Source organism: Plecotus auritus, assembly GCF_963455305.1.
Source record: "Plecotus auritus genome assembly, chromosome: 1".
Taxonomy (NCBI): domain Eukaryota; kingdom Metazoa; phylum Chordata; class Mammalia; order Chiroptera; family Vespertilionidae; genus Plecotus; species Plecotus auritus.
In genome coordinates, this window is record NC_137770.1 from 245,540,883 (window position 1) to 245,567,174 (window position 26,292).

At 63.8% G+C, this 26,292-nt stretch overlaps 1 protein-coding gene across 1 annotated transcript; it reads left to right on the plus strand.

Annotated features, from left to right (window-relative positions):
• The first annotated feature begins 3,541 nt into the window (after positions 1–3,541).
• Positions 3,542–23,070, plus strand: WFS1 (wolframin ER transmembrane glycoprotein). The gene is made up of 8 exons (XM_080673785.1): positions 3,542–3,699; positions 8,499–8,731; positions 14,028–14,110; positions 15,236–15,380; positions 15,892–16,062; positions 16,739–16,819; positions 17,711–17,856; positions 20,171–23,070. The coding sequence occupies exons 2-8, from the start codon at positions 8,500–8,502 to the stop codon at positions 21,974–21,976; spliced, it is 2,664 nt and encodes an 887-aa protein (XP_080529911.1). The 5' UTR covers positions 3,542–3,699; position 8,499; the 3' UTR covers positions 21,977–23,070.
• The last annotated feature ends 3,222 nt before the right edge of the window (positions 23,071–26,292 follow it).

Here is a 26,292-nt window from a genome sequence, read left to right on the forward strand (position 1 = left end):
CCTCCTGCAATCCCCAGGAGACCACAGAGCGGGCGGGGAGCGCGTGTTTATAAAGGGACATAGGAAGGGGTCACAGGGAGGGGAAGGGGGAGGGGGAAGACAGGCGGAGCATAAATAAACTGCTATTTCCCTATTAATGTATTCAAAGAAAATGGTAAGGATGTCCCACCCTCCCATGACATTTTCCTTTTCCACTCTCCCCCCGCTCGCCCAGGAGGCACCAAAGCAGACCCTGTGCTTCCTCCCTCTCCCCCAACCAGATGAGGCCTTAGAATGTCTGCCTGCACTCACCCCTTGCTCCCTCCACTCCTGGGTTTGCTAAGACGGACCCTGTTTTTATGCCCAGGGTAATGCAGGCTTCCTTTACAGCAGGGGTGGGAACCCTGTCCTGCCAAGGGCCGTTTGGATATTTACAACATCCTTCCTGGGCCATACAAAGTGATCAACTTAAAAATCAGCCTGCTGTCTTGGGTCAAACATTTAATTAACTCACCCTAATGCCTTGGCAGGGCCAGACCACATGATTTCACGGGCCTTATCGGGCCTGGGGGCCGGACGTCCCCATCCCTTGCCTCACAGTATGTGGCGTAGCTCTGAAGAACCCTTACTTAGCAATCACTGTGCAAAATCCCAGGCATATGGAGACTGAACCGCGTATCGTGCAAGGGTCGCCGCTCCCACCGTCTGTCTCCTGTGCGCCGCGGCTGCTCTGCCTTGAGATCTTGGCCGTGATTGAACTGTCTTAGTGAGAGGGGAGCTCCCGTGGGGAAAAGGGAACGAGGCCGAGCCCCGGTGTTCTTTCCTTTGCCCTGACAATGAATTCCATCGCAGCAGGGGAAAGGCCCCTTGATCAGCTCAGCAGAGTCCCTGGACACCGCTCCAAAGTCCCCGAGGAATCCGGTACCCCTCGGTTCCTGCCTTTGGACGTAACCGGTTGTTTTTGGAACTCTGCAAGCCTTTCTCCTTAGCCTTGGCGTGGGAGGCGTCGCAGGCTAGCTTCAGGCCAGACACATTTTCTTCCAGCATTTCTTTCCTTTCCGTTTCTCCTCCAGCTCCTTCCGGAGCTCCTGTCCCTTGCGGCTGTTCCTCCTGGAACTGTCCTGCAAGCCTCGCATGTCCCTCCTGGTGGCTTTCGCGTGCTTGCCCTCCACGCTACGAGGCGGTTATGGACTCCACATTGGCTTCTGGTTTGCTCATTTTCCTCACCCCAGCATTCTCTGTCTGCATTTGCCTGTGACTTCCAACGTTTTTTTAGTGCTGAGGAGTGTGTTAAATGTTTCTATGCGTGACTGAGGCTCCTTACGCAAGTCTCGTACTTTTTAAAATATATTTTTATTATTGATCTTGGAGAGGAAGGGAGAGGGAGAGGGAGAGAGAAACCTCGATGATGAGAGAGAATCATTGGTCAGCTGCCTCCTGAAAAACCCCTACTGGAGATCAAGCCCACAACCCGGGCATGTGCCCTGACCCGGAATTGAACCATGCTCTCTTGATTCATAGGTTGACTGATCCTCAACCACTGAGCCACGCCGGCCGGGCTCGTAACAATTTAATTGACGCTCATTTTCTCTCTCCTTAGCCTTCTCCAGGAGGAATGGTTCAATCCATCCTCTTCTCTCTGCTTGTTGAGTCCACTCAGAGGTTTTGGGGCGTGTCTTGGCCTCTCTCTGATGAGTGTTCAGGCCCCTAAGGACCAGCTGAATGGCTCCTGGGCCACGCCCTGCTGGGGGAGACCTCTCTGCTTCCAGCCTCGCAGGTGCAGGGGGATGGCTGGCTCCCCCGGTGAGCTGCAGGGCCATTCAGGTAGGCCCTCGGTCCCCCGAGCTCAAGGTGAGGATGGGCGGTAAAGGGGGGCGGGTTGAAAATAAAACAAACTCATTTAGTTGATTTCTCAAAGAGCCTCTAAGATCCCGATAAAGAAGAGAGGGGATGTTTCTCAAAATTAACATGAAATGTGCAATCCCATTAGTGACCATGGAAATCAAATTACAATAGCAAAGAGACCATTTTTCAGTTGCCATATTAGGGAGGAATTGGGAAAAACCACCTACAGCAATCCCCCAAGCCCTCAGCAGTGACCTGGAAACAGATCTGAGAAACCTCTTTTGGTAAATGTGTCTTTAGATCTGAAAAGCCCCCAGGACCCAATGTTTCTGCCCCTGGGACTTCACATGAGCACATGTCGTGGGGTCAGGGTGGCATGGCCCTGGTGAACCGGTCACGCATGTGCACCTACACATGCAGTGTCGGCAGCAAGTGTTGGAAACCCTTTCTTAAACGTGCAGAGGCCCCGAAACGTGAGCCGCAATCGCCTCTGCGTCGTTTTCTCTTCTTTCTCCTTTTTGTAATTATCCAATTTTTCTGTCATTCGTGTATTAGAAGGAGGGAAGGCGTTCTGTGTGGCTTTGAGCCAACAACACACTGTGTCTGAGCCTCAACTTGCTCATCAATAAAAGTGAGCCGGTGCACCTGCCTCGTTGGGTCATTGGGGTAAAATGAAAACCTCCTATGTGAAAGGCCCCACCCGAACCTGGGGCAGGAGGGGGTGCTGCCTGGTGCCCCTCTCCTTCCTTCCTGTGAGCCTCAGAGTATTCGATGAGGACGCGGGAGGGGGCGGGCTGGAGGGGCTCAGCTGGGGAATGAGGTGAGGTGGCGGACCTGAAGCGTGCAGCTTTGACAAAAGTCCCCGGGCAATGTGTTCAGTGGGTGGAGGTCATCTCCGAAACCATCGGAATCTTTGCTCCCACCGTGTTGGGAGCATACCGCTGGCAACCACCCTGAGCTCAGGTTGGCCTTGGGAATCACACATAGAGCAGACACAGGCCACAGCCCCCCCTCCCCCCGAGGGCCTCACTGCCTCAGGGAGAGACCTTTGCCCTCATCTCCAAACCACACCTGTCAGACTCGGGACAGGACCGAAGAAGAGGGTTCTCAAGCTGCCTAGCCTGGCCTCACATACATTTTTAAACGCATCCTCCAATTCCCTTTTGAAACGAGTGCTACGTGCATTTGATTTTTTTGCATGTAAAGCGACGCTTGGCTACACGTACCCATTTAAATGGGCCACATTTTTGTATCCCTGCTGCTGCATCAGGGGAGCCCCCGCTTTCTAGCGGGCCTGGAATGAAGGCATCTGGCGCATAGTAGGCCCTCAACCTGTTAGTTACTATAGCAACAGCAAGTATAATGAATCTGAAGAGTGGTGGGTGAAGATAGCACGAGTTTTGTCCAGGGGTCCAACCAACCACCTGTTATAGACAAAGAACAGAGGTCTCGCCAAGCCTGGGCGGGGCCGAGGCCCGAATCTGCTCGGAAACTTTCGCAGTTGGACCGGGTCCCCGGCGCCCTCCAGCCTGGCTGTGCAGGGGCGGGCTAGTCGCCGACAGGCCGGCGAAGCGCACCGTGATTGGCGGAAGTGCGCGGTTATTGACAGGCGCGCCGGCCGCTCAGCGGGCCGAGCCAGCGCCACGTCCTCCCAGCCGCGTCAGGAGTGGAGCGAGGTCCGCGGCCCCGCCCCCGGGCCCGCCCCTCTCCGCGCGGAGGGCCGCACTCGCGGGCTCTGGCTGCTGCTGGCGCCGCCCGCTCGTCCCGGCTGCTTCTCTCCGGCCCCGGCGAGTCCGGCTCCTCCCGACAACTTTGCTGCGGTCCCGGAGGCCCGAGAGCCATCGCGGCGCCGCGTGCGGCCCACTCGCCGGGCCGGTGAGTACTTGGGTACCGGGGACGGCGGCGCGGGGGGATGGAAAGAGATGCCGCCCGTCTCGGGCCTCAGTTTCCCCAAACGAGCAGATGGGCGGCCGGTCCCCACTTCTGCAAGTTCCCCAGAAATGGAAGGGTTGGAGTCCCTTCCGCTCCGCGACCGCACGGCGACCCCTGCCGGAGAGGGGTCTTCCTAGGGGGGTGAGCGCCCCCTGGGCCCCAGCGCCCCAGGGATCGTGGGGCACAGCGCGCTCCAAGCACTTCACGCCCTTTGCCCTGCGAGCCTCGCCGCGAAAGCCCCGTGTGGGGCGAAAAAGCCCGAAAGGCAGGCGTCCCGTGGCTGGGGACCCGGCGGTTGGCAAGGGCCGCCCTGTCCCCGCTGCACCGTCCCGAGTTGCCCCGTCATGGCCCTTCCCCCGCGGCCGCCGTCGGTGGGACCCAGGGCCGCTGGAAGGGCTCGAGGGGCTTGGTGGGGTTCAGTCCCCGAATGGGGGCCCCCCCCACCCCAACCCCCCCCCACACCCCCGCGGAGCAGCAGCCTCTGGGTCAGGCTAACGCGGTCGCAGCCTCCTGGGAAACTATGACAGTTACCCCCACCCCACCCCACCCCTCTCTTGGGGAAGGGGGGTGGGGCTGGCTGACGTGAGCCTGGCCCTCGGAACCATAGTTTCTGTTTTGAAAGATGAAGCGTTCTGGGCAATCTGACCCAGCCCTGTTGGGCTCGATGTGGAGACATTTAAGGGAACTAACGTGTGTACAGGGTTTAGCCCTGTAGGTCGGCTTAGGGGTAGGAATCGGAGCTCCCGTTCACCGGAGGAAGCAGGCTGGCTGGGATCTGGTGACCTGCCCAGCGGAGCGCAGCCCCGCCTTTCCTCACCTTGGACAGTGACCCCTGGAGTTCGGCCTGTGGAAAGGGCTTGCCCTCCTGCCCCGATCCATCACTCACGGAGTCCTAGTCCCTCTGTGCAGGCGGCCGAACAACTGCCCTGCTGCCCCGCTGCCCAGTGAGGGGGCTGTGCTGGAGGCCACCCTGGCTGGTGTCCCCTCCAGGGGTTCTCCTGGGAGCCCCGAGGTGTCCGACCAGGGATTTTGACACAAGTTCCTTTGTCTCCGCCCCCTTCCCTCCCCCAGCAGGTGGACGCAGGAAAGGTTGCTAGGCGACCACCTCTCACCTTGCTTCCCAGGATGAAGTCCCGCTCAGGCCTCCTCTGCCTTCCCAGCCAAGGTCACAGAGGGGAGCCTAGCCTAGTCCTGGCCCCCAAAATGCCTGTGCTGCAGGACAGAGACCAAGCCCTGGTCCCCGATGCCGGTGACAAGAAGAATCCTAATACAGAGGGGGTTTTATGCTTTATACGGCTCCCACGTCCCCGCCTCAGAAAGTAGCACACCCCGCCCTGGTCCTTAGCCACAGACCCAGCCCCCCTCTGCTTCCCCACCCTCACATTCAGTTAGTGGTGCCCTGTCTCTCCCGCTCCAGAGCTGTGCTCAGAGGCCTGCGCAGGGCCAGACCTCCGCCCCGTTCCCTGGACGGCCACCTGCCCCCTTTCCTGGTGCCCCCATCCTGTCCCCGCACCGCCCCAATGGTTCTTTAACTGCCATCCCCTACTCAGCACCGCCCTCACCTCCTCCGGCCCTAACCTGGCACTCCTTCAGGCCCGCAGGCCCTTCCCCTGCCACCCAGTCAGCCTCTTCTCTCATTCCCCTGTCCCCTTCCCCGGAGGCCACTCCTCAGCCACCTGCACCTCCCCGGCCACATTGCTGGCTCACTCTCCCTCTGCTGCCTTTTCTGCTGGGCAGTCCCTGCTGGAATGCCCGACACCCCCCTTCCTCCACCCTCGCTGGCTCATGCCCGCCGGTCCTGAACACTTAGTCCCGGCCTCTCTTCCGGAATCCCAGCCCTGGCTCCTTCCCATCCGGGCTGAGGAGCTCTCTCTGGGCAGGGAGGCCCGAGGAGTGCCTGGCGCAGGCCCGGTGCCCAGTGTGCAGTGGGCTCAGCACTGGGAGACGCTGTGGCTGGACATACCCCGTGACCCGCCTTTGTTCCTGGGAACTTGGCACTTGGGAATGTTCCTTGGTTTGGCCCTTAATACCCTGGGGCAAAAATAGCTACCTGGGAGCCTGTCCTGATCTTAAGGGGCCGCCCTGTGCCGGGGGCTGGGCCGAGCAGACATCCCACAGGTGGGTTTGAAAACATTGTTGTAATCCCCAAAACCTTGCACATTCATTACACAAAATTAGAGAAATACATTTAGAAAAAGAATTAAGTAAAAAAAAAAAAAACCCGTAATCCCTCCACCCAGAGATAGTCAGTATTTACCTTTTGGAGGCATTTTCTTCCATCTTTTTCTGTAGATAAACTTTGCTTTCATCCGAAATAGACGTCATGCTGCTTGGAATCCTGCCTAACAGTGTTACACATTCTCCTGTTGTTTAAACGTGTGTACGCGCTGGACAGCTTGAAACGTCCCTGCGCAGCTGCTAACAGCTGTGTATGCAGCAGCATCTGGAGGGACTGTAACCCCATGACCGCCCCCTGGACGGGGTGGGCAGTACAGCCGAGACCCACAGCAGGAGGAGGGCTCTGCAGGGGCAGGGCTGTGGGCCTGGAGGACCACCACGTGTGGGGAGAGTGGACCAGGGAAGAGAAGGGCGTGGGGGTCGGGTTGCAGGGGCCCCTTTTTCAGAAACGCGCAGGTTTTGCGGGTTGGAATTCCAGCGTCCACACTGAGCTGTGGCTGCTTTCCTGGCCCCGCGCTTCCTCGTCTGTGAAACGGGGCGGGGGTGAAGCATAAGCCGTGTCTCCACCTATAACACCGGATATTACTGCCTCCCCGACAGGCCGTGAGGACCCCCGGGAAGTCTGTGGGAAGCGCCGGGAACCGAGCCCATTCCAGATACATGTTTGTTGTTGTCATTAACAACAGCAATGCCCGGCATAAGTCAGCTCTCACTCAGGCGAGCTGCCCTCTGCCATTCCAAGAAGGTGGCCCTTGATTCTGGGGCAGCAGGAGCCATGGAGATGGCCAGTAGCCGTGGCCCCAGGGTTCAAGTCCTGCCATTTTTGCCAGCTCAGGTCGGCCGTGGCCCGCAATGCCCGGTTGTGTATGCCGCGTCACCGCCTGTGTCCCGCCCACAGCCGGGGCACGCACTGGGGTCTGCACGTGCCGCCGATGACGGCTTTTGCAGAAGTGGCCTCTTGGTCCGGTTCCCGGAAGCCTGGGGTTTGGAGACGGGCCTGCACGGCTTTGATCTGTGGGCTGATTTGCGTGGCCTGACCACGCTTCTGGTTTGCACCCGGGGGGTGTTTTACAAGAACGGCTGAGGCCCTCTGAGGCAGGAGTGTCCGCATTGGAATCGACAGGGTTCTTTGATGGACACAGATCAGATCTGTGGGACCATGTGTAGCGGGGGACGGGGCAGACACGGCTGTGAGGCCCCACTGGAGACGTGTCGGTCACCTACTCCATCAGCTCCATGCTCGGAGCTGGGTGTTGGGACATGTCCGGGGCCCTCACGCCCTCCCACACGCCGATGCACCTTGTAGTCTGGTCTCACATGGTCCTCAGGGTCCCCGAACATGGGGTGGCAGTCCATTTACAGCAGAGACTGAGGTGCAGAGAGGGGCGAGGCCCGCTCAGGACTGCCCAGCTGGTGGGGCGGAATCAAGGGCAGGGAGCTATAGCAGGTCAGGGGGGCCGGGTGCCCTCGCTGCCAGCCTCCGCCCGCTCTGCGCTCAGCATCCTCATCTCAGTGAGGAGGGCGATGGGCCCGGAGTCTGGGGGGGGCCTCACAGGATCCCCACCGCGCACACGGGGGCCAACCATGTCGGCGGGTTATGTCCCCGAGGCCCAGCCAGGGCCTGTGACTGTGGCTCTCCACACCGTGCCGGCGGTGTCCGTGTCCATGCTGCCACCAGCCTGAGCAGCGCTTTTGTGGACTGACTGAGCCCGCCCCCTCCCCGCCCCCACCGTGAGCCGGTCCCAGGATCTTCTCAGACACCATGTGGCTTACGTCACCCCGCGTTTCTGTGTGTGTTCCTCTCTGGTGGTATTCGCGTCCTGAGATCTGTGTCCTGTGGTTCTGGCCTGGAGTGGGGCGGATCTGACTTAATCCCAGTCCCACCGACTGTGGTTCCCTCCCCCTCCCCTCCCCTCCCCCGCCCCCCCTGCTCCTGGGGGCTCTGAGTGCGAACCCTTCCTGGCCTCCAGCTGCTGTGACTGACCTTCTGGGCTGCGGCCGCACCACTCCAGGTTCTGTCTCCACCTGCTTGTCACGCGGTCTCCTCTGTGTCTCTGTGTTTCCCTCCTCTCTTCGCCAGGACACCCGTCATGGATTAGGCTCCGCCACACCCGATGACCTCCTCCGAAGAGCTTTTGTTACCTCTGCGAGCCCCCTTCCCCAAGTCAGGTCAGCTTCGCAGACGCGGGGTGGACGGTCATGGAGGCCAGGCCACCATGCAGCCCTCCACAGCCAGGCTGCTTCTGGGCATCCCCCTCGCTGCTCAGATGGGGACACCAGGCCTTGTGGCTCATGCCCTGTGAGGCGGGGACTCGAGGCCTCGGATGTTGGGGCCTGAGCTCTCCCAACTGCTGGGCCCCATCGAGCTGGACGGCACTGGCCTTGAGTGTGTTTGCTCCCTCGTTTCCTCCTCTGTGAAGTGGGACGGTCTTAGGGGGCTGTTGTGATGTTGGGCAGCCCCCAGCCGTTCCCTTGCTGTCTCCTTTCTTTCCTAAAGAAGAGGCCTGAGCGGGCCCAGCTGGGGGATCCTGGTGTGTCTGACCTGCAGCTTTTCTCGCCGGCAGGATGGACGCCAGCGCCCCTCCTCCGAGCCCCTCCCGCCCGCAGCCGTCGCCACCAGCACAGCCCCAGGCCCGCTCCCGGCTCAATGGCACTTCCTCGGTAAAACAGGAGAAGAGTGAAGCGCCCAGAGCTCCTGGACCCCAAGTTGGACCTGGACCAGATATGGGAGAAGCTGGGGCCCCAGCAGCACCCCCAGCCCCTCGTGCCAGGAGCCGAGAAGGAGTGGACAGAACGGGTAAGGGTTTGGGGCCTGGGAAGCTGGATGGTCCTCGGCCCAGGCCGGGGCTGTTCCCTGGGCACAGTGCAGGGTGAGCCCCGAGCCCACGTGTGGTCCAGGCCCCTCCAGCTTCCTCCTGTGTGGCTTCCCCTGCCGGTCAGGGCCCAGCACTCCATCGCATGCAGACGGGATGCCACGTGTCCTTATTTTATTTATAATCAGCTCGGACCTGCTCACACTGGGCTGGTTCCGCACCAGGCACTGTGAGTGGGGCGGGGGGGGGGTGAGAAAGGCTTCCCCTCCCCCAGGGCCCCCAGGGCTGGGGAAGCTCCTGTCGTCCCCTCTCCATGTGGCCAATCCTCGGGCCCTATGGCCTGGGGCCCCACGTGGCCCCTCCTCAGGGCCAGCTGCCCCTGGAACGAGCCTGCACCCTGCTTTGTGGTCCTGCTCCAGGGCCAGATCCGAGCGCTTTGCGGGTGGAAAAATCCTGTTCTCCTCTTCCCGGGTGGCCCCCCCTCCTCCCTGCACCCCAAGACCGCTCTGCCTTCCCCGTGCTCGTGGGAGCCACGGCCCACAGTCCACCGGCACCACCTCCACCTGTGGCAGCCCAGCCTGACTCTAAAGGCTGTGCCGCCTCTTACGCTTTCTGACCTCATCCCACGGCAAGACATGCATGCGCTGCTGTCACCTGGCACGCCCGCCCACGGGCACCCTCGCACACTCAGTCAGTGGGGGCAGATTCCCACAACTATGCTCAGCCATGTGTGTGCTGCAGTCTGGTAGTCTCCCTTCTGCTCCTTTTGTTTAAAAACTAGGGGCCCCTTGCACGAATTCATGCACCTTGAAAGGAACTGTGGGCCGCAAGGCTGCAGTGGGCACAGGGGCGGGTCTCGGCCCATCCTCTGCGCCCCCGCCCTGTCCCTCTCACCGCGGCCCCTGGTCCCATATCTGCTGGCAGCCCTGCTCCCACCTGCTGACGGCGTGGAGTGATTGGGGCCAGTGCCGGCAACAGGTCCGAGTGGGGCCAGTGCTGTCAGCGGGTGCGAGGTGCGCTGCCCTGATCACCCCTCAGGAGCAGGGGGAGGTGGAGAAGCCCTCAGGGGCGATCAGGGCCGGCAGCCACCGCTCACACCCACTAACGACACCAAGCGATGGAGGCCGATGCTGGGCACCAGCAGCAGGTGTGAGCGCCAGGCAGGACCACGGCGCATCGGAGCAAAGAATTTTCAGTAACCACTAGAGGTTTGCCCCGATGACAGTGACCAGCGCCCCGTGCTCCACCATCCCACCGCGGCCAATGCCCACCATGTTCCATGCTCTGCCGCCTGCTGCCGACGCCCACCGTGTTTCACGTGCACCCCCTGGTGGTCAGTGCACCTCATAGCCACCGGTTGTTCCGCCATTCAGTCTATTTGCATAGCAGGGTTTTATATATATAGATAAGCACTGCTTGCCGGCAGTTGAATTCGACCCTGGTGGGCAGAAACCTGAGCCACAGAACTCTGTGGTTGGCTGCCAGTTTAGTTCTCCCAAGCTTTTCCCAACCGGACTCCGGAGCAAATGTCTGGGTACCCGGACTGTGTCTGTCGAGTGCCGTGGCCCAGAGGGACCTCGGAGATGGGCTACGTTTCCCCCAGAGGGGCCCTGAGTTATGGAAACCCAACCCCCGCCCCCCTCCCGGTCATGCTCTCCTCACCGCTCCAGAGACTAGTGGAGGAGTGATGGGGCTGGGCTGGCAGCCCCGTGCTGGGTGCCTTTGAGGGTCACCCAGCCATTTCTGCACCTGTGAAGTGGGCGGGGTCGTACCGAGCCCGAGGCATCCACATGAGGGCTGTGCGGGCACTGGGACCTTGTACATCGGGGGACATTCCTCAGGCCCGTGCCTGCGGAATCCCGCTGAGTCCCCGCCCCTCACCCCTGCAGGGACCTGCCTGGTGCCCCACAGAGACAGGCCATCTCCTGAGCTGTGGTACTTGATAGACTTCATGATGTCACCAAGCACCTCCTGGCCCCTGGCTCCTTCACTGAGGTCCCTTCAGGCCTCCTGTTGGGGTGTCCCTTGCACATGAACACGGCCATTGAGTTTTATGACCCCACTAAACACCTCTTTGGTGACTGGCCATAAGGTCAGCTCAGGGCTGTGTGCCTGTGTTCAGGGGCTTGTGTGTGTATCAGATTATGCCACAAACTACATGTGTGTGCGCACATGTGTGCGTGTTGGGGATGCTTGCCTTTTCTCCCCCACCACCACAGGGTGGGACCCTGTGCCGTCTCTTGTTCCTCGCTGCATCTCCCCCAGGGGTCTGTGAGTTACGGAAGCCCAGCCCCCAGTCCGCCTGGTCACGCTCTCCTCACCTCTCCAGTGCACCCAGCCGGTCAGGATGCTTTCCCAGGAGAGGCCACTGCCAAGGTGACTCCCCAGCTCAGCAAGGCCCCACGCAGCGGTCCACTGTGTTGAGCACCGCTGTGGGGTCACTGTCCCCAGGCGTGTGGTGACCCCTCTCCGCAGGGGGATGGGGTCACTGTCCCCGGGCGTGCGGTGACCCCTCACCGCAGGGGGAGTGCTGCTGCTGTCCCCACTTGGAGATGAGGAAACTGAGTCACAGACTGGTCCGGCTGACGGCTGCGAGTGAGGGGCCGCCGAGTCTCTGTCCTCCCCCAGCCCCTCCCACCCGAGCCGGGGCCCTCGGGCTTAGTGTTGCAGACCAGGCTCCTGTCCAGTTCCTGCTGGGCCAGCCCCGACGGGCGCTCTGATCTCCGTCTCCTCGGACAGCCCCGAGTGCTCTGCTTTTACCCCCAAGCTCTGGGCGGGCCAGGGCCTGGCCCGAATCTCAGCCCAGCCACACGGCCTTCCTCCTCGGGCTTCAGAGGCCAGGCCGGGCTTGGGTTCAGTCGGCCGATGCGGAACAGCCCTGGGAGGAGGAGTCAGGCCTGGACGTTTCGGATAAGTCAGGAAGCATTGGTTTCTGTGTGGTCCTGCCTCTGAGCGGGGAGAGGAGGGGAGGGGGGAGAAGGAGGGGTGAGAGAAGGGGAGGGGAGGACAGGGAAAGACAAGTCCTGGGCAGGTTGGCAGCCTCAGGGTCCCAGCCCCCCACACCTGGGCTGTGCAGTCACAGCAGCTGACGCAGCCGCAGGACTGCCGAGTCCCCGAGGCTCCCGCTGCTCGCACCCGGCCAAGTGCTCGCTTGGGCAGCCACAGGGCCACAGACAGGGATGGTGGCCGGCACCTTTGGGTGAGGGTTCAGACTGCCAGGAAGTGTTCACCCCAGCGTTGTCCGAGGGCCTGTCCAGCCGGGTGCGGAGACAGTGGGCGGGAGGGGAGGTGCTGGGTGTGTGAGGGAGGAAGGACCGGGCCATGCTGGTGTCCTGGGCATGGGCTGCGAGGCTGCTGGTGTCCTGGGCAGGTGTGGGGTCAAAGAGTGGGGTCCAGGGTCAGCCAGGCCAAGCGGGGCTTGAGGCTCAGGTTTTGTGGACGCCGGCTCTGGACCTCAGACAGCACCCCTTCCTCATAAACCTGTGGAGGGGTCAGTGACCGCGGAGGCGGCACTTTGATGCTGAAGGCACTTCACACCGGCAGGCTTCCCTCCACACCCACCCCTCCTGGTGCGTCTGCACTGCAGGAGGCCCCCGCTCGGAGCTGTCCTCTTAGTCTGAGTCCTCCTCCGCCAGGAAATGCGCCCCGGGGCTGAGGGGGTGACAGCACCCAGGAGGACTGGCCGTGGGCCTCGGGGCCCTGAGGACCAGCGCTGGGGAAGGGGCGGTCGTCCTGGCCTGAAGCCATCTCCAGGGAGTCCCCGGTGGACCGTGGGGAGGAAGCCCCGCCGGAACTTGGTGGGAGTGTCACCAGGAGGGCCAGGTGCCTCGTGAAGGCCTCCTCCCCGTGCACCGTCCCCAGCCCCCTGGGTCACCTTAGGCCACTGCCCCGCCGCCTCCGCCCGGAGTCCGGGAGCCCAGCACAGGCGGAGGGACATGGGGCGTGGGAGTGGGGGCTGCTCTTGTTTCTTTTCCCTCTGCCTTCTGCTTCCAGAGACATCCAGAGAGGGACAGTTCGGTAGTGTCTAAGAAGCACCTACTATGTGGGGGACGCGTGTCACTGCCAGGTGTGCCATCGCCCGGTGGGTATGGCGATGGGCGGAGGCGAGGTGCGCAGTCGGCAGGGCCCTGAGTACTGGTTGTAAATGAAAGAAAGGGGCGGGTGAAAGATGATCTTTTCTAGAAGCTATAGTTACGAGCGCCGCGGGGAGGTGACAGTGAGCTTGGTGAGGGACGTGACGTGCTGTCACGGGCTCACTTTTTAGAAAGTGACATGCAGTGTGAGCATGAGGCGTTTGGTTGGGTGCCTGGACTGGTCGTCAGCTAGGACAGTGGTCGGCAAACTGCGGCTCTGTTGACTAACGAGTTTGCCGACCCCTGAGCTAGGAGAACAGCCCCCACAATGCCACACGGGATGGCGTGTGGCCCCTTGTAAAGCGGAGGGGACTGGGAATCCCCTCGCGGCCTGGCTGCCCCCTCGGCGGGATGTCCGAGCCACTGGAATGATCCCCTGTGGTGGGGGGGGAGAAAAGGCAAGCATCCCCAACACGCACACATGCGCGCGCACACATGTAGTTTGTGGCATAATCTGATACACACACAAACCCCTAAATCCCACCACAGGCCGACGTGGGAATGGGTTATAACTCTATTATAAATACTTATCTCAAAATGCATGCGCACTGATTGTGGCTTCCAAACACCGTGTGCGTACAGACTGCGATCTCAGAAAACATGCCTTTGGCCTGTGGGGGGAGGGGTGCTGGGCATCGGGGTGCAGGTTCGGTATTGAGGTGGGGCCTCCTAGCACTGCAGTCAGGCAGTGAGCCGAGGGAGGTGGGGGGCCTTTGGTCTGTGGGGGGGTGGGGGATGCTGGGCATCGGGGTGCAGGTTCGGTATTGAGGTGGGGCCTCCTAGCACTGCAGTCAGGCAGTGAGCTGAGGGAGGTGGGGGGCCTTTGGCCTGTGGGGGGGGCGGGCTGGGCATCGGGGTGCAGGTTCGGTATTGAGGTGGGGCCTCCTAGCACTGCAGTCAGGCAGTGAGCCGAGGGAGGTGGGGGCCTTCGGTCTGCGGGCCAGACCTTCCCACACGCCCAGAGACGGAGCAGAGCCTGAGCTGACTGCCCAGCCGCTGTCCTTCCTCCACGTGGGGCATCAGGGTGTCTTCTCTCCCCTCCGACCGGGTTTTCACGGAGAAGCGCTCCAGGTCTGGCCGTTCTTGCTGTCCTCCCGGCCCCCGCCCAGCGACAGGCCGGCTCCGTGACATTGTTTTCCTGTTAAAGGGCCCGTGAAGGGAGACGTGGAAACCCCCTTTGAAGAAGTCCTGGAGAAGGCCAAGGCCGGGGACCCCAAGGCACAGACGGAGGTGAGGACCGCGGTGTCGGGTGGGAGGCTCAGGCGTGGCCCCCAGAACAGCGGGCCCGGACGAGAGCTCTGTGGCCACGGGGGGCGGGGCCGTGTGGACGGGCTTGGGTGCAGCGTGGTGAAGCCGCCATGTGCCTGGCCCCTGTCGTGTTTGTTTGTGTGCCCGGTCGTTCCCGCCACCTCTTCAGGGAGGTCACATGACTCTCCTGTGTCCTGCTCACACCTGGTCTCGGCACCACCTCCTCCAGGATGCCTTCCCTGCTTCCTGCCTGTCCTTGCCCCACCCCACCCTCCTTGCATCTGGGGAGGGGGTGGCACACCCTCCTCGTGTCTGTGAGGAGCGGGTGCCCTGAGGGTCCCACAGGCCCAGCGTAATGCAGATGCCAGTGGGACTCCGTTCCTGCAACCTTGTTTCTTGGCCTGGGTGTCAGAGGAGGCTGGCCCGGCACAGGGGGAGGGAGAGGATCAGGAAGCATGAGGTTGCCCTGCTGTGGGGGTCAGGTCAGGGGCGGGCTGTGGGGATCAGGTCAGGGGCGGGCTGTGGGGGTCAGGTCAGGGGCCAGGCCGGCTGTGGGGATCAGGTCAGGGGCGGGCTGTGGGGATCAGGTCAGGGGCGGGCTGTGGGGGTCAGGTCAGGGGCCAGGCCGGCTGTGGGGGTCAGGTCAGGGGCGGGCTGTGGGGGTCAGGTCAGGGGCCAGGCCGGCTGTGGGGGTCAGGTCAGGGGCAGGCTGTGGGGGTCAGGTCAGGGGCCGGCTGTGGGGGTCAGGTCAGGGGCGGGCTGTGGGGGTCAGGTCAGGGGCCGGCTGTGGGAGTCAGGTCAGGGGCGGGCTGTAGGGGTCAGGTCAGGGGAGGGCTGTGGGGGTCAGGTCAGGGGCGGGCTGTGGGGGTCAGGTCAGGGGCGGGCTGTGGGGGTCAGGTCAGGGGCGGGCTGTGGGGGTCAGGTCAGGGGCGGGCTGTGGGGGTCAGGTCAGGGGCGGGCTGTGGGGGTCAGGTCAGGGGCGGGCTGTGGGGGTCAGGTCAGGGGAGGGCTGTGGGGGTCAGGTCAGGGGCGGGCTGTGGGGGTCAGGTCAGGGGTGAGGAGAAGGAGCCCCTGCTGAGCACAGCTTAGGCGGCGTCTCCCTCGCAGGTGGGGAAGCACTACCTGCAGCTGGCGGGCGACGCGGACGAGGAGCTCAACAACTGCACGGCCGTGGACTGGCTGACCCTGGCCGCCAAGCAGGGCCGGCGTGAGGCCGTCAAGCTGCTCCGCCGCTGCCTGGCGGACAGGAAAGGTGGGTGCGGTGGGGCTCGGAGAGCTGCCGGGGGATGCGTGCTGCCTGCCAAACCACAGCTCAGGTGTGGGCTGATGGCTTGAAAACCCGAATTGGTGGTGGTGGTAGCCAGAGTCCCTCACCACCGGCCTCCTTCCCGAGCAGACCATGCCCTGCGCTGTCCGAGCAGGTCAGTGCGGCCCCCACGGCGGAGTCAGAGCCAGTAGTTGCCAGAGGCCGTGAGGGAGCCAGTCAGGCCGAGGACCGGGGTCTGAGGAGCGAGCCAGTCAGGTCGAGGACCGGGGTCTGAGGAGCGAGCGGGAGGACAGGTGGCCCCGCGCCCACCCACAGTGGCTGCTGGGTGTGGTGGGCGCCCACAGGGACTGGGCCCAGTGTCCTTTCCGGACAGATGTCCTTTTCTGCCTGGTGACCAAAGGGGCCTGGGACGCCCCTCCCATGAGTCCCTTCCCGGCCCCTCGGGCAGAGCCTGGCTCAGGGGGCGGGGCGGGGCCCTGATGCGCCCGTCCCTCAGGCATCACCTCCGAGAATGAGCAGGAGGTGAAGCAGCTGTCCTCCGAGACCGACCTGGAGCGGGCCGTGCGCAAGGCGGCGCTGGTCATGTACTGGAAGCTCAACCCCAAGAGGAAGAAGCAGGTGGCCGTGTCCGAGCTGCTGGAGAACGTGGGTCAGGTCAACGAGCACGGTACGCGGCCTTCCCCAAGGGTTTCCCGGGGCCTAGGGAGGGGCCTTCTGGGACATCCCCTGTGTCTGGGGCTCCTTCGTGGGGCTCGGGTGGTGACCTGAGAAGCTTGCTCGGTATGACAGTTGGGGCCACCCTGGAGCCCAGAAACCCCACAGTGGCACAGCCCAGCCCCACCCGCTGCCCCTCCGCTGGGTGGCGGAGCCACTCCCTGCCGTCACGCTCTGCCCTCCTGCGGGTCCTCCCTCGGCGGGTGGCACGCGGGAAGAGCCCAGGTGGGTTGTGGCTGGTAGACGGGTGTTGACAAAAGGGCAGAACATGTTGGTGCCGGCTGTGTTCACTCCGGAGCAGACCCGGACGGAGCCCCAGCAGTAGGGCTGGGGCACAGGACGCAGAGTCCAGGCCAGGGAGGGCCCTGGCAAGGACAACGCCAGCCAAGTGTTTGGGGACCGGTTATGCTGCCCAGAGGTCTCCGTGTGCCCATTAAAGGGGATGCGCTGTGCCCAGAGGGGCACCGAGTCACCCTAGTGGGTGGAGGCCCAGAGGTGGCTGCCAGAGACGTGGCCCTAGAGCGGAGGCTCCAGGCCCTGTGGTCCCAGAGCTCGGGGACCCCCAGGAGTGCACGGCTGGTTTGCGGAGGGCTGCCCGCCTTCATCCTCGCTCCACTCTGTCCCTGCAGATGGAGGGGCACAGCCAGGCCCCGTCCCCAAGTCCCTGCAGAAGCAGCGGCGGGTGCTGGAGCGCCTGGTCAGCAGCGAGTGTGAGTACAGCTGCTCTTCCTCTGCCCGTGGCAGCTCCCACGCAGCCGTGCCCGCCACCCCGTGCCCACGTGCACCGCGTCCCCGGGTCTTGGGGCGTGATGGGTGTCCGTTCTGGGCACGGGACCTGGACCCCAGCCATTGGGAGCATGCGCCTGAGCAGGGAGGCAGACACGGTGGTCCCTGCGGGCCCCGGGCACATCGGGTCCTGGGCGAGTCAGCAAGGGTGGGCGGCAGCTCGCAGAGAAGGGTAAGGGGGGCACCCAGCAGGGAGAGTGGGGGCTCTGCACCCAGCATGGGCTGTGGGGCGGAGGGCAGAGTGGGGGGGGGGGATGGAGGATTGGGGGCTCTGGGAGCGGGTGCCTTCGGGACGTCCAGTTAGGAGACACCTTCAGTGCCCTGTGTGCAGCGGCCGCGTGTGCGTGCACTCCTGGTCCCAGAGCCCTGGGAGCCCACTCGAGGGGACACAGTGGTGGGGGACCCAGGGCTGCTCAGCACTCACGGGAGCCCCCAGGTCGGCACCAGCCCTCACAGGACGTTAGAGGCCCTAAGGGTCTCAGTTGCCTCGGGGCGGGAGAGCATCGTACTGAGGGCACATCCCACTTTCCAGCCGTGCAGGTGGGAAATGTGTCTGGAAGGGGCCGGCTCCGGGCAGATCCAGCACTGAGGGTGGGGCCTCGGCTCCTGCTCTGTTCCGGGGCAGCCGTCTGCCTCGCGCTCTCTCTCTCTCTCTCTCTCCTGCTTGTTGGCCGGGTCCTCACCCACCGCCCAGGACAGAGATGGGTGTCTGAGCCCCTGCCTCAGCGTGGCCCAGCCACTGCCCGCCTCGCCGCCCAGGCGGGGACCGCCCTCCAGGCAGTGACAGCCTTGCCATGCCATTCTCTCCGCTTCAGCCAAGAACTACATCGCGCTGGACGACTTCGTGGAGATCACCAAGAAGTACGCCCAGGGCATCCTCCCCACCGACCTGTTCCTGCAGGACGACGAGGACGACGAGCTGGCGGGCAAGAGCCCCGACGACCTGCCCCTGCGCCTGAAGGTGAGCGCGCGGCGACCCCCAGGCGCCCTCCGCGTCTGAAAATCGCTGAGCGGGAGCAGGTGCCACGCGCTGCGGTCCAGTTGATTTAGATGATGTCACTTGGAGAAATGTTAGTTTACGGTACAGAATGGAGGTTAATTCCTGCAGGACAAGAGCTGGCGCTCAGGAGAGCAGGGGACCCGGGTGCAGGGACGCCGGGTTACCAGATCTGTGGGGGCTCAGGGAGAGGCAGGTGGTGTGCAGACTGGCGAGGAGGTGACTGGGGCCAGTCTGAGGGCAGGGGGCATGCCCTTCCCCGCCATCGGCCGCGAGCAGCCCCACACGGCCTGACCGAGCGAGGAGCGCACACGTGTGGAGAGCGAGGAGTGGTGGGCCAGGCCTGTGACAGCCGTGTTTCCTTGCGGAGACCGGGGTTGCAGACACCAGGTGGCCACCTCCCCTCGCACACACTTCCCCGGCTCACTGGGCTGAGCCGCGTGCGCTGTCTCTCACCTGCAGAGAACGCCAGAGGGTGAGGCCGCAGGAGGCCGGGTGACACTGGGTGGGCCGGGTGGGGCTCGGTGGGGCCGCAGGAGGCCGGGTGACGCTGGGTGAGCCTGGTGGGGCCGCAGGAAGCCGGGTGAGCACCTGCATGGAGAGAACTGCCCGAGCAGCGGCCCAGGCACCTCAGTGCAAGGCCAAAGCCGGGCTCCATTAGGCCGCCTGTTCTAGAACTTTCTTTGTCATTGAAAAGTTCTCTCAACCACGTGATTGTATGGCCTCACGGCCAAAAAACAGTGGCCCTGGGCGTTAGGATAGGGTTTCAGATGAGTGGCCAGGTGCCAGCCACGGGGGGACCCATGCCAGCTCCCTCAGCCGCACCCGCCGTTGGTCACAGAGGAGGACGGGAGTGGTGGCCGCCCTGGGGGTGCCTTTGGCCTGTCTTGCCATTTCAAGGTCCCTCCGCACGGGACCAGTGAGCAGGCCTGGTCGGCCGTTGCGAGGGGCCCTCCAGAGGAAGCCTGGGGCAGGACCTTCCACAGAGGACTCTTGGCTCTCCAGCAAGCGCCCCAAGTCCCCACGGAGGCTCCGCTGCCGTGCCCGGGCGCCCCAAGTCCCCACAGGCGGGAGCCTGCGCCGCTGCTGCCGGAGGCTGCTGGCCCGGGAGCCGGGCGGCCGGCCGCCAGTTTGCCCGTTGGCTCTCTGACTTGCTAGTGGCGGGGACGTGCACAGAGGCCCTCCGTCTCCATGCACACGTGTGTCCTACCCTGTCTCTGGGAGCCCACCCCGTTGCTAGCCAAGGCTCTCGGGCAGATGACAGCCACCTCCCCGGGTGGCCGTCAGCTATGCTCACGCAGAGGGTCTGTCCTGAGGGCGTGGGTGGAGGCGGTGCTGCCCACCCCACCCGGGCTGTGGGCGCCCTCCTCCCTTCCCTTGCCCCTCCACACCCAGAACCCTGCCCTCCACACCACACTGCCCGGACGGGCCACTTTGTTTCACCCCCTCCGGTCTCCTCCCACGTCCCCCGAGCTCCGCAGGACTGCCAGCTCCTGGGACTTCTGCCTGGAAACCAGGCAGGTGTGGGGTCCACCCTGGATGGGAGAAGCACTGCACCTCCTTGCCGAGGCCATTCCCAGCTCCGCTCCCACCAGCCTCATTCACCCTTTGCTGCGGTCCAGGCCACGTGTTGCCTCTGCCCGCTGCTCCGGGTGCAGGCTGGGGACCAAGGCGGGGAAGGGGCTGCACTTGAATGTGGGCGAGTGTCTATTCTAAGCTTCTAAGCGGGATGGGTGGGCGGGGTGTATGGGGGGTGGGCAGGGTGTATGGGGGGTGGGCGGGGTGTATGGGGAGTGGGCAGGTGTGTATGGGGGGGAGTGGCTGGTTCCTCAGGTCTCCAGACACCAGGGAACACATCCCACCCGCCCAGCCCTGTTGCAGTTGAATCACCTCCACTCAGTGGGCGGCCACACCCGCTCTCCACCTTCACACATGGCTCCTCTGGAGTCCCGGCCCCCACTGCCACCCCGGGACTGTTGGAGCCCAGCGTGGGCTTGTGGGGTGCGGTTCCTGTCCCCTGAGCAGGTGGGGAGCCCCAAGGCACAGGGGGGAGATGAGGCGTGCCCTGCCGCCCAGGGTGCTGTTGTGTGGACAGCGTGAGGCCCGTGGGGCGAGGAGGGCCCAGGGATGGGTGGAAGGGACCCATGAAGAGTGCGTTGCGTGGAAAGACCCGTGCCGACAGGGGTCAGAGCTGGGTGACTGCCTCCTGGGGGTCGTGAGGGGCAGCGAGCAGGCCTCCGGTCCTGGCTCCATCCTCGTCTCGCCCCCTCCCCCGCAGGTGGTCAAGTACCCGCTGCACGCCATCATGGAGATCAAAGAGTACCTGATCGAGATGGCCTCCCGCGCTGGCATGCACTGGCTCTCCACCATCGTCCCCACCCATCACATCAACGCCCTCATCTTCTTCTTCATCATCAGCAACCTGACCATCGACTTCTTCGCCTTCTTCGTGCCCCTGGTGGTCTTCTACCTGTCCTTCGTCTCCATGGTCATCTGCACCCTCAAGGTCTTCCAGGACAGCAAGGCCTGGGAGAGCTTCCGCACGCTCACCAGCCTGCTGCTGCGCTTCGAGCCCAACCTGGACGTGGAGCAGGCAGAGGTGAACTTCGGCTGGAACCACCTGGAGCCCTACGTGCACTTCCTGCTGTCCGTCGCCTTCGTCATCTTCTCCTTCCCGCTGGCCAGCAAGGACTGCCTGCCCTGCTCGGAGATGGCCGTGGTGGCCGTCTTCTTCACCGCCACCAGCTACATGAGCCTGAGCAGCTCCGCCGAGCCCTACACCCGCAGGGCGCTGGTGACCGAGGTGGCCGCCGGCCTGCTCTCCCTCCTGCCCCGCCTGCCCTTCGACTGGCACGGCCTGAGGCTGCTGGGCCAGACCTTCTTCACGGTGCCCCTGGGCCACCTGGTGGTCCTGAACATCAGCCTGCCCTGCCTGCTCTACGTCTACCTGCTCTTCCTCTTCTTCCGCATGGCGCAGCTGCGGCGCTTCCAGGGCACCTACTGCTACCTGGTCCCCTACCTGGTCTGCTTCATGTGGTGCGAGCTCTCCGTGGTCATCCTCCTCCACTCCACCGGCCTGGGGCTGGTCCGCGCCTCCATCGGCTACTTCCTCTTCCTCTTCGCGCTCCCGGTCCTGGCGGCCGGCCTGGCGCTCATGGGCGTGGTGCAGTTTGCCCTCTGGTTCGTGTCGCTGGAGCTCACCAAGATCACGGTCACCCTGGCGCTCTGCAGCGTGCCCCTGCTGCTGCGCTGGTGGAGCCGGGCCAACCTCTCGGTGCTGGAGGTGGTCCGGTCGCTGACGCGGAGCTCCGTGGTCAAGCTCATCCTGGTGTGGGTCTCGGCCATCGTGCTGTTCTGCTGGTTCTACGTGTACCGCTCGGAGGGCATGAAGGTGTACAACTCCACGCTGACCTGGCCGCAGTACGGCGCCCTGTGCGGGCCGCGGGCCTGGAAGGAGACCAACATGGCGCGCACCCAGATCCTGTGCAGCCACCTGGAGGGCCACCGGGTCACGTGGACGGGCCGCTTCAAGTACGTGCGGGTGACGGACATCGACAACAGCGCCGAGTCGGCCATCAACATGCTGCCGTTCGTCATCGGCGACTGGATGCGCTGCCTGTACGGCGAGGCCTACCCCGCCTGCAGCCCCGGCAACGCCTCCACGGCCGAGGAGGAGCTGTGCCGCCTCAAGCGGCTGGCCAAGCACCCCTGCCACATCAAGCGGTTCGACCGCTACAAGTTCGAGATCACCGTGGGCATGCCCTTCAGTGCCAACGGCAGCCGCGGCCCCGAGGAGGACGACGTGACCAAGGACATCGTGCTGCGGGCCAGCAGCGAGTTCAAGGAGGTGCTGCTGGGCCTGCGCCAGGGCAGCCTCATCGAGTTCAGCACCGTCCTGGAGGGCCGCCTGGGCAGCAAGTGGCCCGTCTTCGAGCTCAAGGCCATCAGCTGCCTCAACTGCATGGCCCAGCTGGCGCCCGCCCGGCGCCACGTGAAGATCGAGCAGGACTGGCGCAGCACCGTGCACGGTGCCGTGAAGTTCGCCTTCGACTTCTTCTTCTTCCCCTTCCTGTCGGCCGTGTGAGGGCGCGTCCCCGCGGGTGGGGGTGGGGGTGGGGGACGGGGCGCGGCTGCCCGGCCAGCCGGCGCAACACTAATGCTGAGTGTGCGTGTGTGTGCGTGTGCACGTGCAGGGGCCTTTGTCGTGTGCAGCTGGCCGTCTCTGCCAGCTGCCTGCTTCAGCTCTGCCACTTGGAATGCCCAGCGGCATGGAAATTGCATGCACGGCCTGACCCCATCCCGACATCCCTGCGTGAGGCTGGGTGCCTGGCGGACTGGACGCCTGTCCCGACATCCCTGCGTGAGGCTGGGTGCCGGGCGGACTGGACGCCCGTCCCAACATCCCTGCGTGAGGCTGGGTGCCGGGCGGACCGGACGCCCGTCCCGACATCCCTGCGTGAGGCTGGGTGCCGGGCGGACTGGACGCCCATCCCAACATCCCTGCGTGAGGCTGGGTGCCGGGCGGACTGGACGCCCGTCCCGACATCCCTGCGTGAGGCTGGGTGCCGGGCGGACCGGACGCCCGTCCCGACGTCCCTGCGTGAGGCTGGGTGCCGGGCGGACTGGACGCCCGTCCCGACGTCCCTGCGTGAGGCTGGGTGCCGGGCGGACTGGACGCCCGTCCCGACGTCCCCACGTGAGGCTGGGTGCCGGGCGGACCGGATGCCCGTCCAGAGAGGCACTTTGAGTGACATTCCCTCCCCCTCCCAGCACCCGACCTGCTCACTTGTGTGGATTTGTTCTTGAATGTGCTGCTGTGTAAACTCAACACGACACTTCTTATTTATTTGGTGGCTGCTAAGCCTCGACAGCTGTCTGCCGGTCCTGCGGGCTCTCTGAGCCGTCACATGGCCCAGGCCCCCTGGTTCCCTCCAGGCCGGAGCCAGGCGAGGGGCAGCGAGGGCACAGCATGTCCACGCTGCACTCTGCTCCACAGCTTGCCTCACGCGAGTGGGGAGCGGGGAGAGGGGCGGGGGTGAGGGGCTCGCCTGGACCCACCAGGCCTAGGACACAGAACCTGGGGTGTCCTTCCAGCCCCTAGGAAAGCCTGGCCGTGTCCCCACGGGGAGCAGAATGGCAGGGCCCCCAACAGCGAAATAAAGCCTGTGTTGGACCCGCTGTCTGTTCCTCCTGCCTCTGTGGAAAGGAAGGCCTTTCTTGTGGGCCCAAGCACAGGTCTGCCCGCGCCGAGTTCCACGCCAGTGCAGTTTGCGTGACAACGAGCAGAACTGACTCAGGCGTTGGCAAGCCCTGCCCATGAACAGGCCGGGCCCTGCCTCATGGCCTGACGCCCGCCGGCCCCCAGTCTGCCCTGTCTGAAACGCGCGTGGTCACCGTTATTTGTGAAACCAATCACTGGTGAAACAGCGCGTGCGTGGTGACCTGCGGCTGTGAAACCGTGTCCCGTGGTCAGTGCCGGACAGCGTCACCTCGTCCTGTTTATCCTGCAGCCCCACATCCCTGGGCGGTGTGGGATGAGGTTAAAGGTCGGCCCCACCTCCTCTCTGATCCTAAAGATTTGAGGCCATTAAATGCTTCACAGGTCAGCTCACCCCCCAGACTCACCACTAACTGTCGGGGGCGGGGGGCTGGCACCTCCTGAGCAAACACAGGTGACATCCGTCCTAACCCTGTGTGAGGGAGGTGCCCTGACAGCCCCGATTCAGAGCCACAGGAGAGAGACAGGTTTGGGGAGGAGGCCACCCACATGTTAGCAGCAGAGCCGGCGTGGCCGAGGGCGCCTGTCCCCGCCCCCTGGGCCCCACTGCGTGCTGGGCAGGCACCCGCAGAGCCGCCTGCGCTTGGACAAGGTGGGCTGGGCTCCTGAGGATGGCCCGGGATTGGGCTTTGGACCCCGGATTGTACTTCTGCCTCCTTCACAGACCCCAGGCCTCTGTCCCCACCTATGAAACAGGAAGTCGGAGCTTAGTCATTGGTTTTCAAAACGTCATAGCAACGCAGCCTTCTTAAACACTCAGTGCCCAGGACTCCAGTCCGAATGGGGACGGTGGGGGCGGCAGGCACAGCGGATGAGCGCAGGCCGCCACTCCCTGGGACTCGGCCATGCCACCCAGGGCGAGAGGTCGCGCTTCCCAGGCCTCTGCCTCCTCGGCTCTGAATTAGGGACAAACAGGACCAGCCTCGGGTTGTTCTGGGCTCAGATGAGTTCATCTTGCAGGTGCTTAGAACAGCGCCAGGCCTTAGTAAATGCTCCCTAAACATTGAGTTTTTAAAAGGAGTTAAATACTCAAGGAACTTCAGAACCTTCTAGCTTCTTAGAAACGTAAACTTTGTGAAAATAACCGTGTTTAGAGTGGAGCTGATCAGAGTGGCCTAATCCAGGCAGAGGATGGGGGGCCGATGGCGCCGTCTGCACCCCTCCCCCCAGGCACCCCGGGAGGCCCCGTCCGCCCTTGTCCCTGCCCATGCAGGAAAGCTTGGCCAGTGCCCGTGACTGACCGGCTAAAACACTCTTTATTTAACTTAACTAATGAGCCTCGGAAGCGCTGGCCACCCGCGAACAAATATTTACTGCGCTGCGATGCCGAGCAGACGCGCCAGTCAGCCCAGCCCAGGTCCCGCCCTCAGGAAGACCACCCAGGTCAGACGTGAGGCCCCATTCGGAGCAGGAAGTGCCGTGGGAGCTGGAGGGAGGCACCCCCAGCCCGGGTGGGAGATGGGCAGGAGGCTTCTGGGAGCATGTGGGTTCGCCCTCCGTGAGAGCAAGGGAAGGAGCTGGATTTGGCGAGGCCAGAGGAAGACTAACCAAGAGCCAGGGCACCCCTGGGAGGCCCCGGGCACGGCCCGATGCCAGTGCTTCAGAGGACAGAGCTGAGGTCAAAGGCCAGGGTGGAGGTGGGTCCATCCTGCCAGCAGCCAGAGCCCCTCCGGGCCCTGAAGCCCGGGCCGGAAAGACCGCTGAGCTCTGGGAGGACAGTTGGGAGGAGAAGAGGCCGCCCCTCCCAGCAGGCCTGGCCAGCTGCGTGCTCTGGCTCTGGGGACTGGACGCTTCCATGAACCGTAAACATGCGGCCGCCCCTGGCCCTGTGGTCCCAAGGCTCCTGCTGTGCTCCCGTCCCCCTTCCTGTTGATAAACAGGCTGCTGCCTGCACCCAGCACCAGGTGTCCCTGCAGGGGGGGCCACACTGGTGTCCCTATAGGGGGGGCCGCACCAGGTGTCCCTGCAGGGGGGGCAGCACTGTGTCCTACATGGGGGCCTGACTCACCCTCTGCCTGGGGCAGGGGCCTAGGTTTGGAGCCACCGTGGGTCTGGCACTATGTTCGTGAGGTCATTTGGTCCTTGCAGCTAGGTCTCATGCCCCCCCCCACCCCCGCCAACATTTTCCATGAGAATTCTTAAAGGTGCCACGACTTGGCCAAAACCACACGGCAGAGCCAAGGTGGGAGCCCATGCCTTTCGGCTGCAGGGCCATGAGGAAACCGGCGTTTTCCTGGGGTTGAGCTCCCTCCTCAGACACTGCCCATGGCGTGGCCTCGGCCTGGCCGGAAGCACCAGCATGTCGGCTGCCTGCCCAGGGCTGGGCCTCACCCCGTCCCCGGCCGTGGAAGCCCCAGGCAGGGCCAGCGTAGGGTCTCACAGGCCTTGCACGAGGCAGTAGCAGCGTTTAAGCTGCTCCCAGAAGACCCAGGGGGGTGGCGCCATGGGGAGGGATGGATGCCAGGTTCCAGTGCAGCTGGGGGAGGCCCCCCACTCCCCCCTCCACTCCCCTCCCACCTGCGGGGCTAAGAAATCCGGATTCTGGCCTGCAGTGCCGGGGCCTGGGGAAGCACCGGACCCCACCATCTGGGCTGGTGCTGGCAGTCTGGGTTCGCCTGCTGGCTCCACGTTCCAGCAAACCCCCTCCTGCTCCCCTCCCCAGCGCCCCCAGCGCTCCCAGCACCCCCTCCCTCCCACAGGCCTGCCCTGTGCAGCGAGGCCTCCTCCCTCCCAGAGAGGACACAGACTGTCCCTACTTCCCCAGGGGTGGCCGGGCCCCGTGGGCGGCGGGTGTAGCAAGACCTCCGTGAAAAGTGGCTGTGGCCTTCCACAGCGTAGGAGAAGCGCCGGTAATTAAGCCCCAAGGTCGTTAGCTCCTCTGATCCCAGCAGCCCCTCTGTTCCAACTGCAAGGCAAGCTAAGCTACTGTCCAGGCGACATTCTTGCATCCCCCTCCTGCCTGCAGTTTTACTGGCTCCGGGGAATCGGGCCGGAACGTTTCCGGCTAGTGGCAGGACTCTTCTCCCTCCCTCTCAAACCCAAGCTGCCCCCCTCTCGAGCCCCTTGGAACTTGGCTCTAAGAATGTGTGCAGGCTCGTGAAGACGCCTCCTTAGAACATCTG

Coding starts and splice junctions, on each gene's coding strand:
- WFS1 (XM_080673785.1), top strand. CDS start 8,500: ATGGACGCCAGCGCCCCTCCTCCGAGCCCCTCCCGCCCGCAGCCGTCG. Junction 15,381..15,891: donor CTGCCTGGCGGACAGGAAAG/GTGGGTGCGGTG, acceptor CCCGTCCCTCAG/GCATCACCTCCGAGAATGAG. Junction 16,063..16,738: donor GGGTCAGGTCAACGAGCACG/GTACGCGGCCTT, acceptor CTGTCCCTGCAG/ATGGAGGGGCACAGCCAGGC.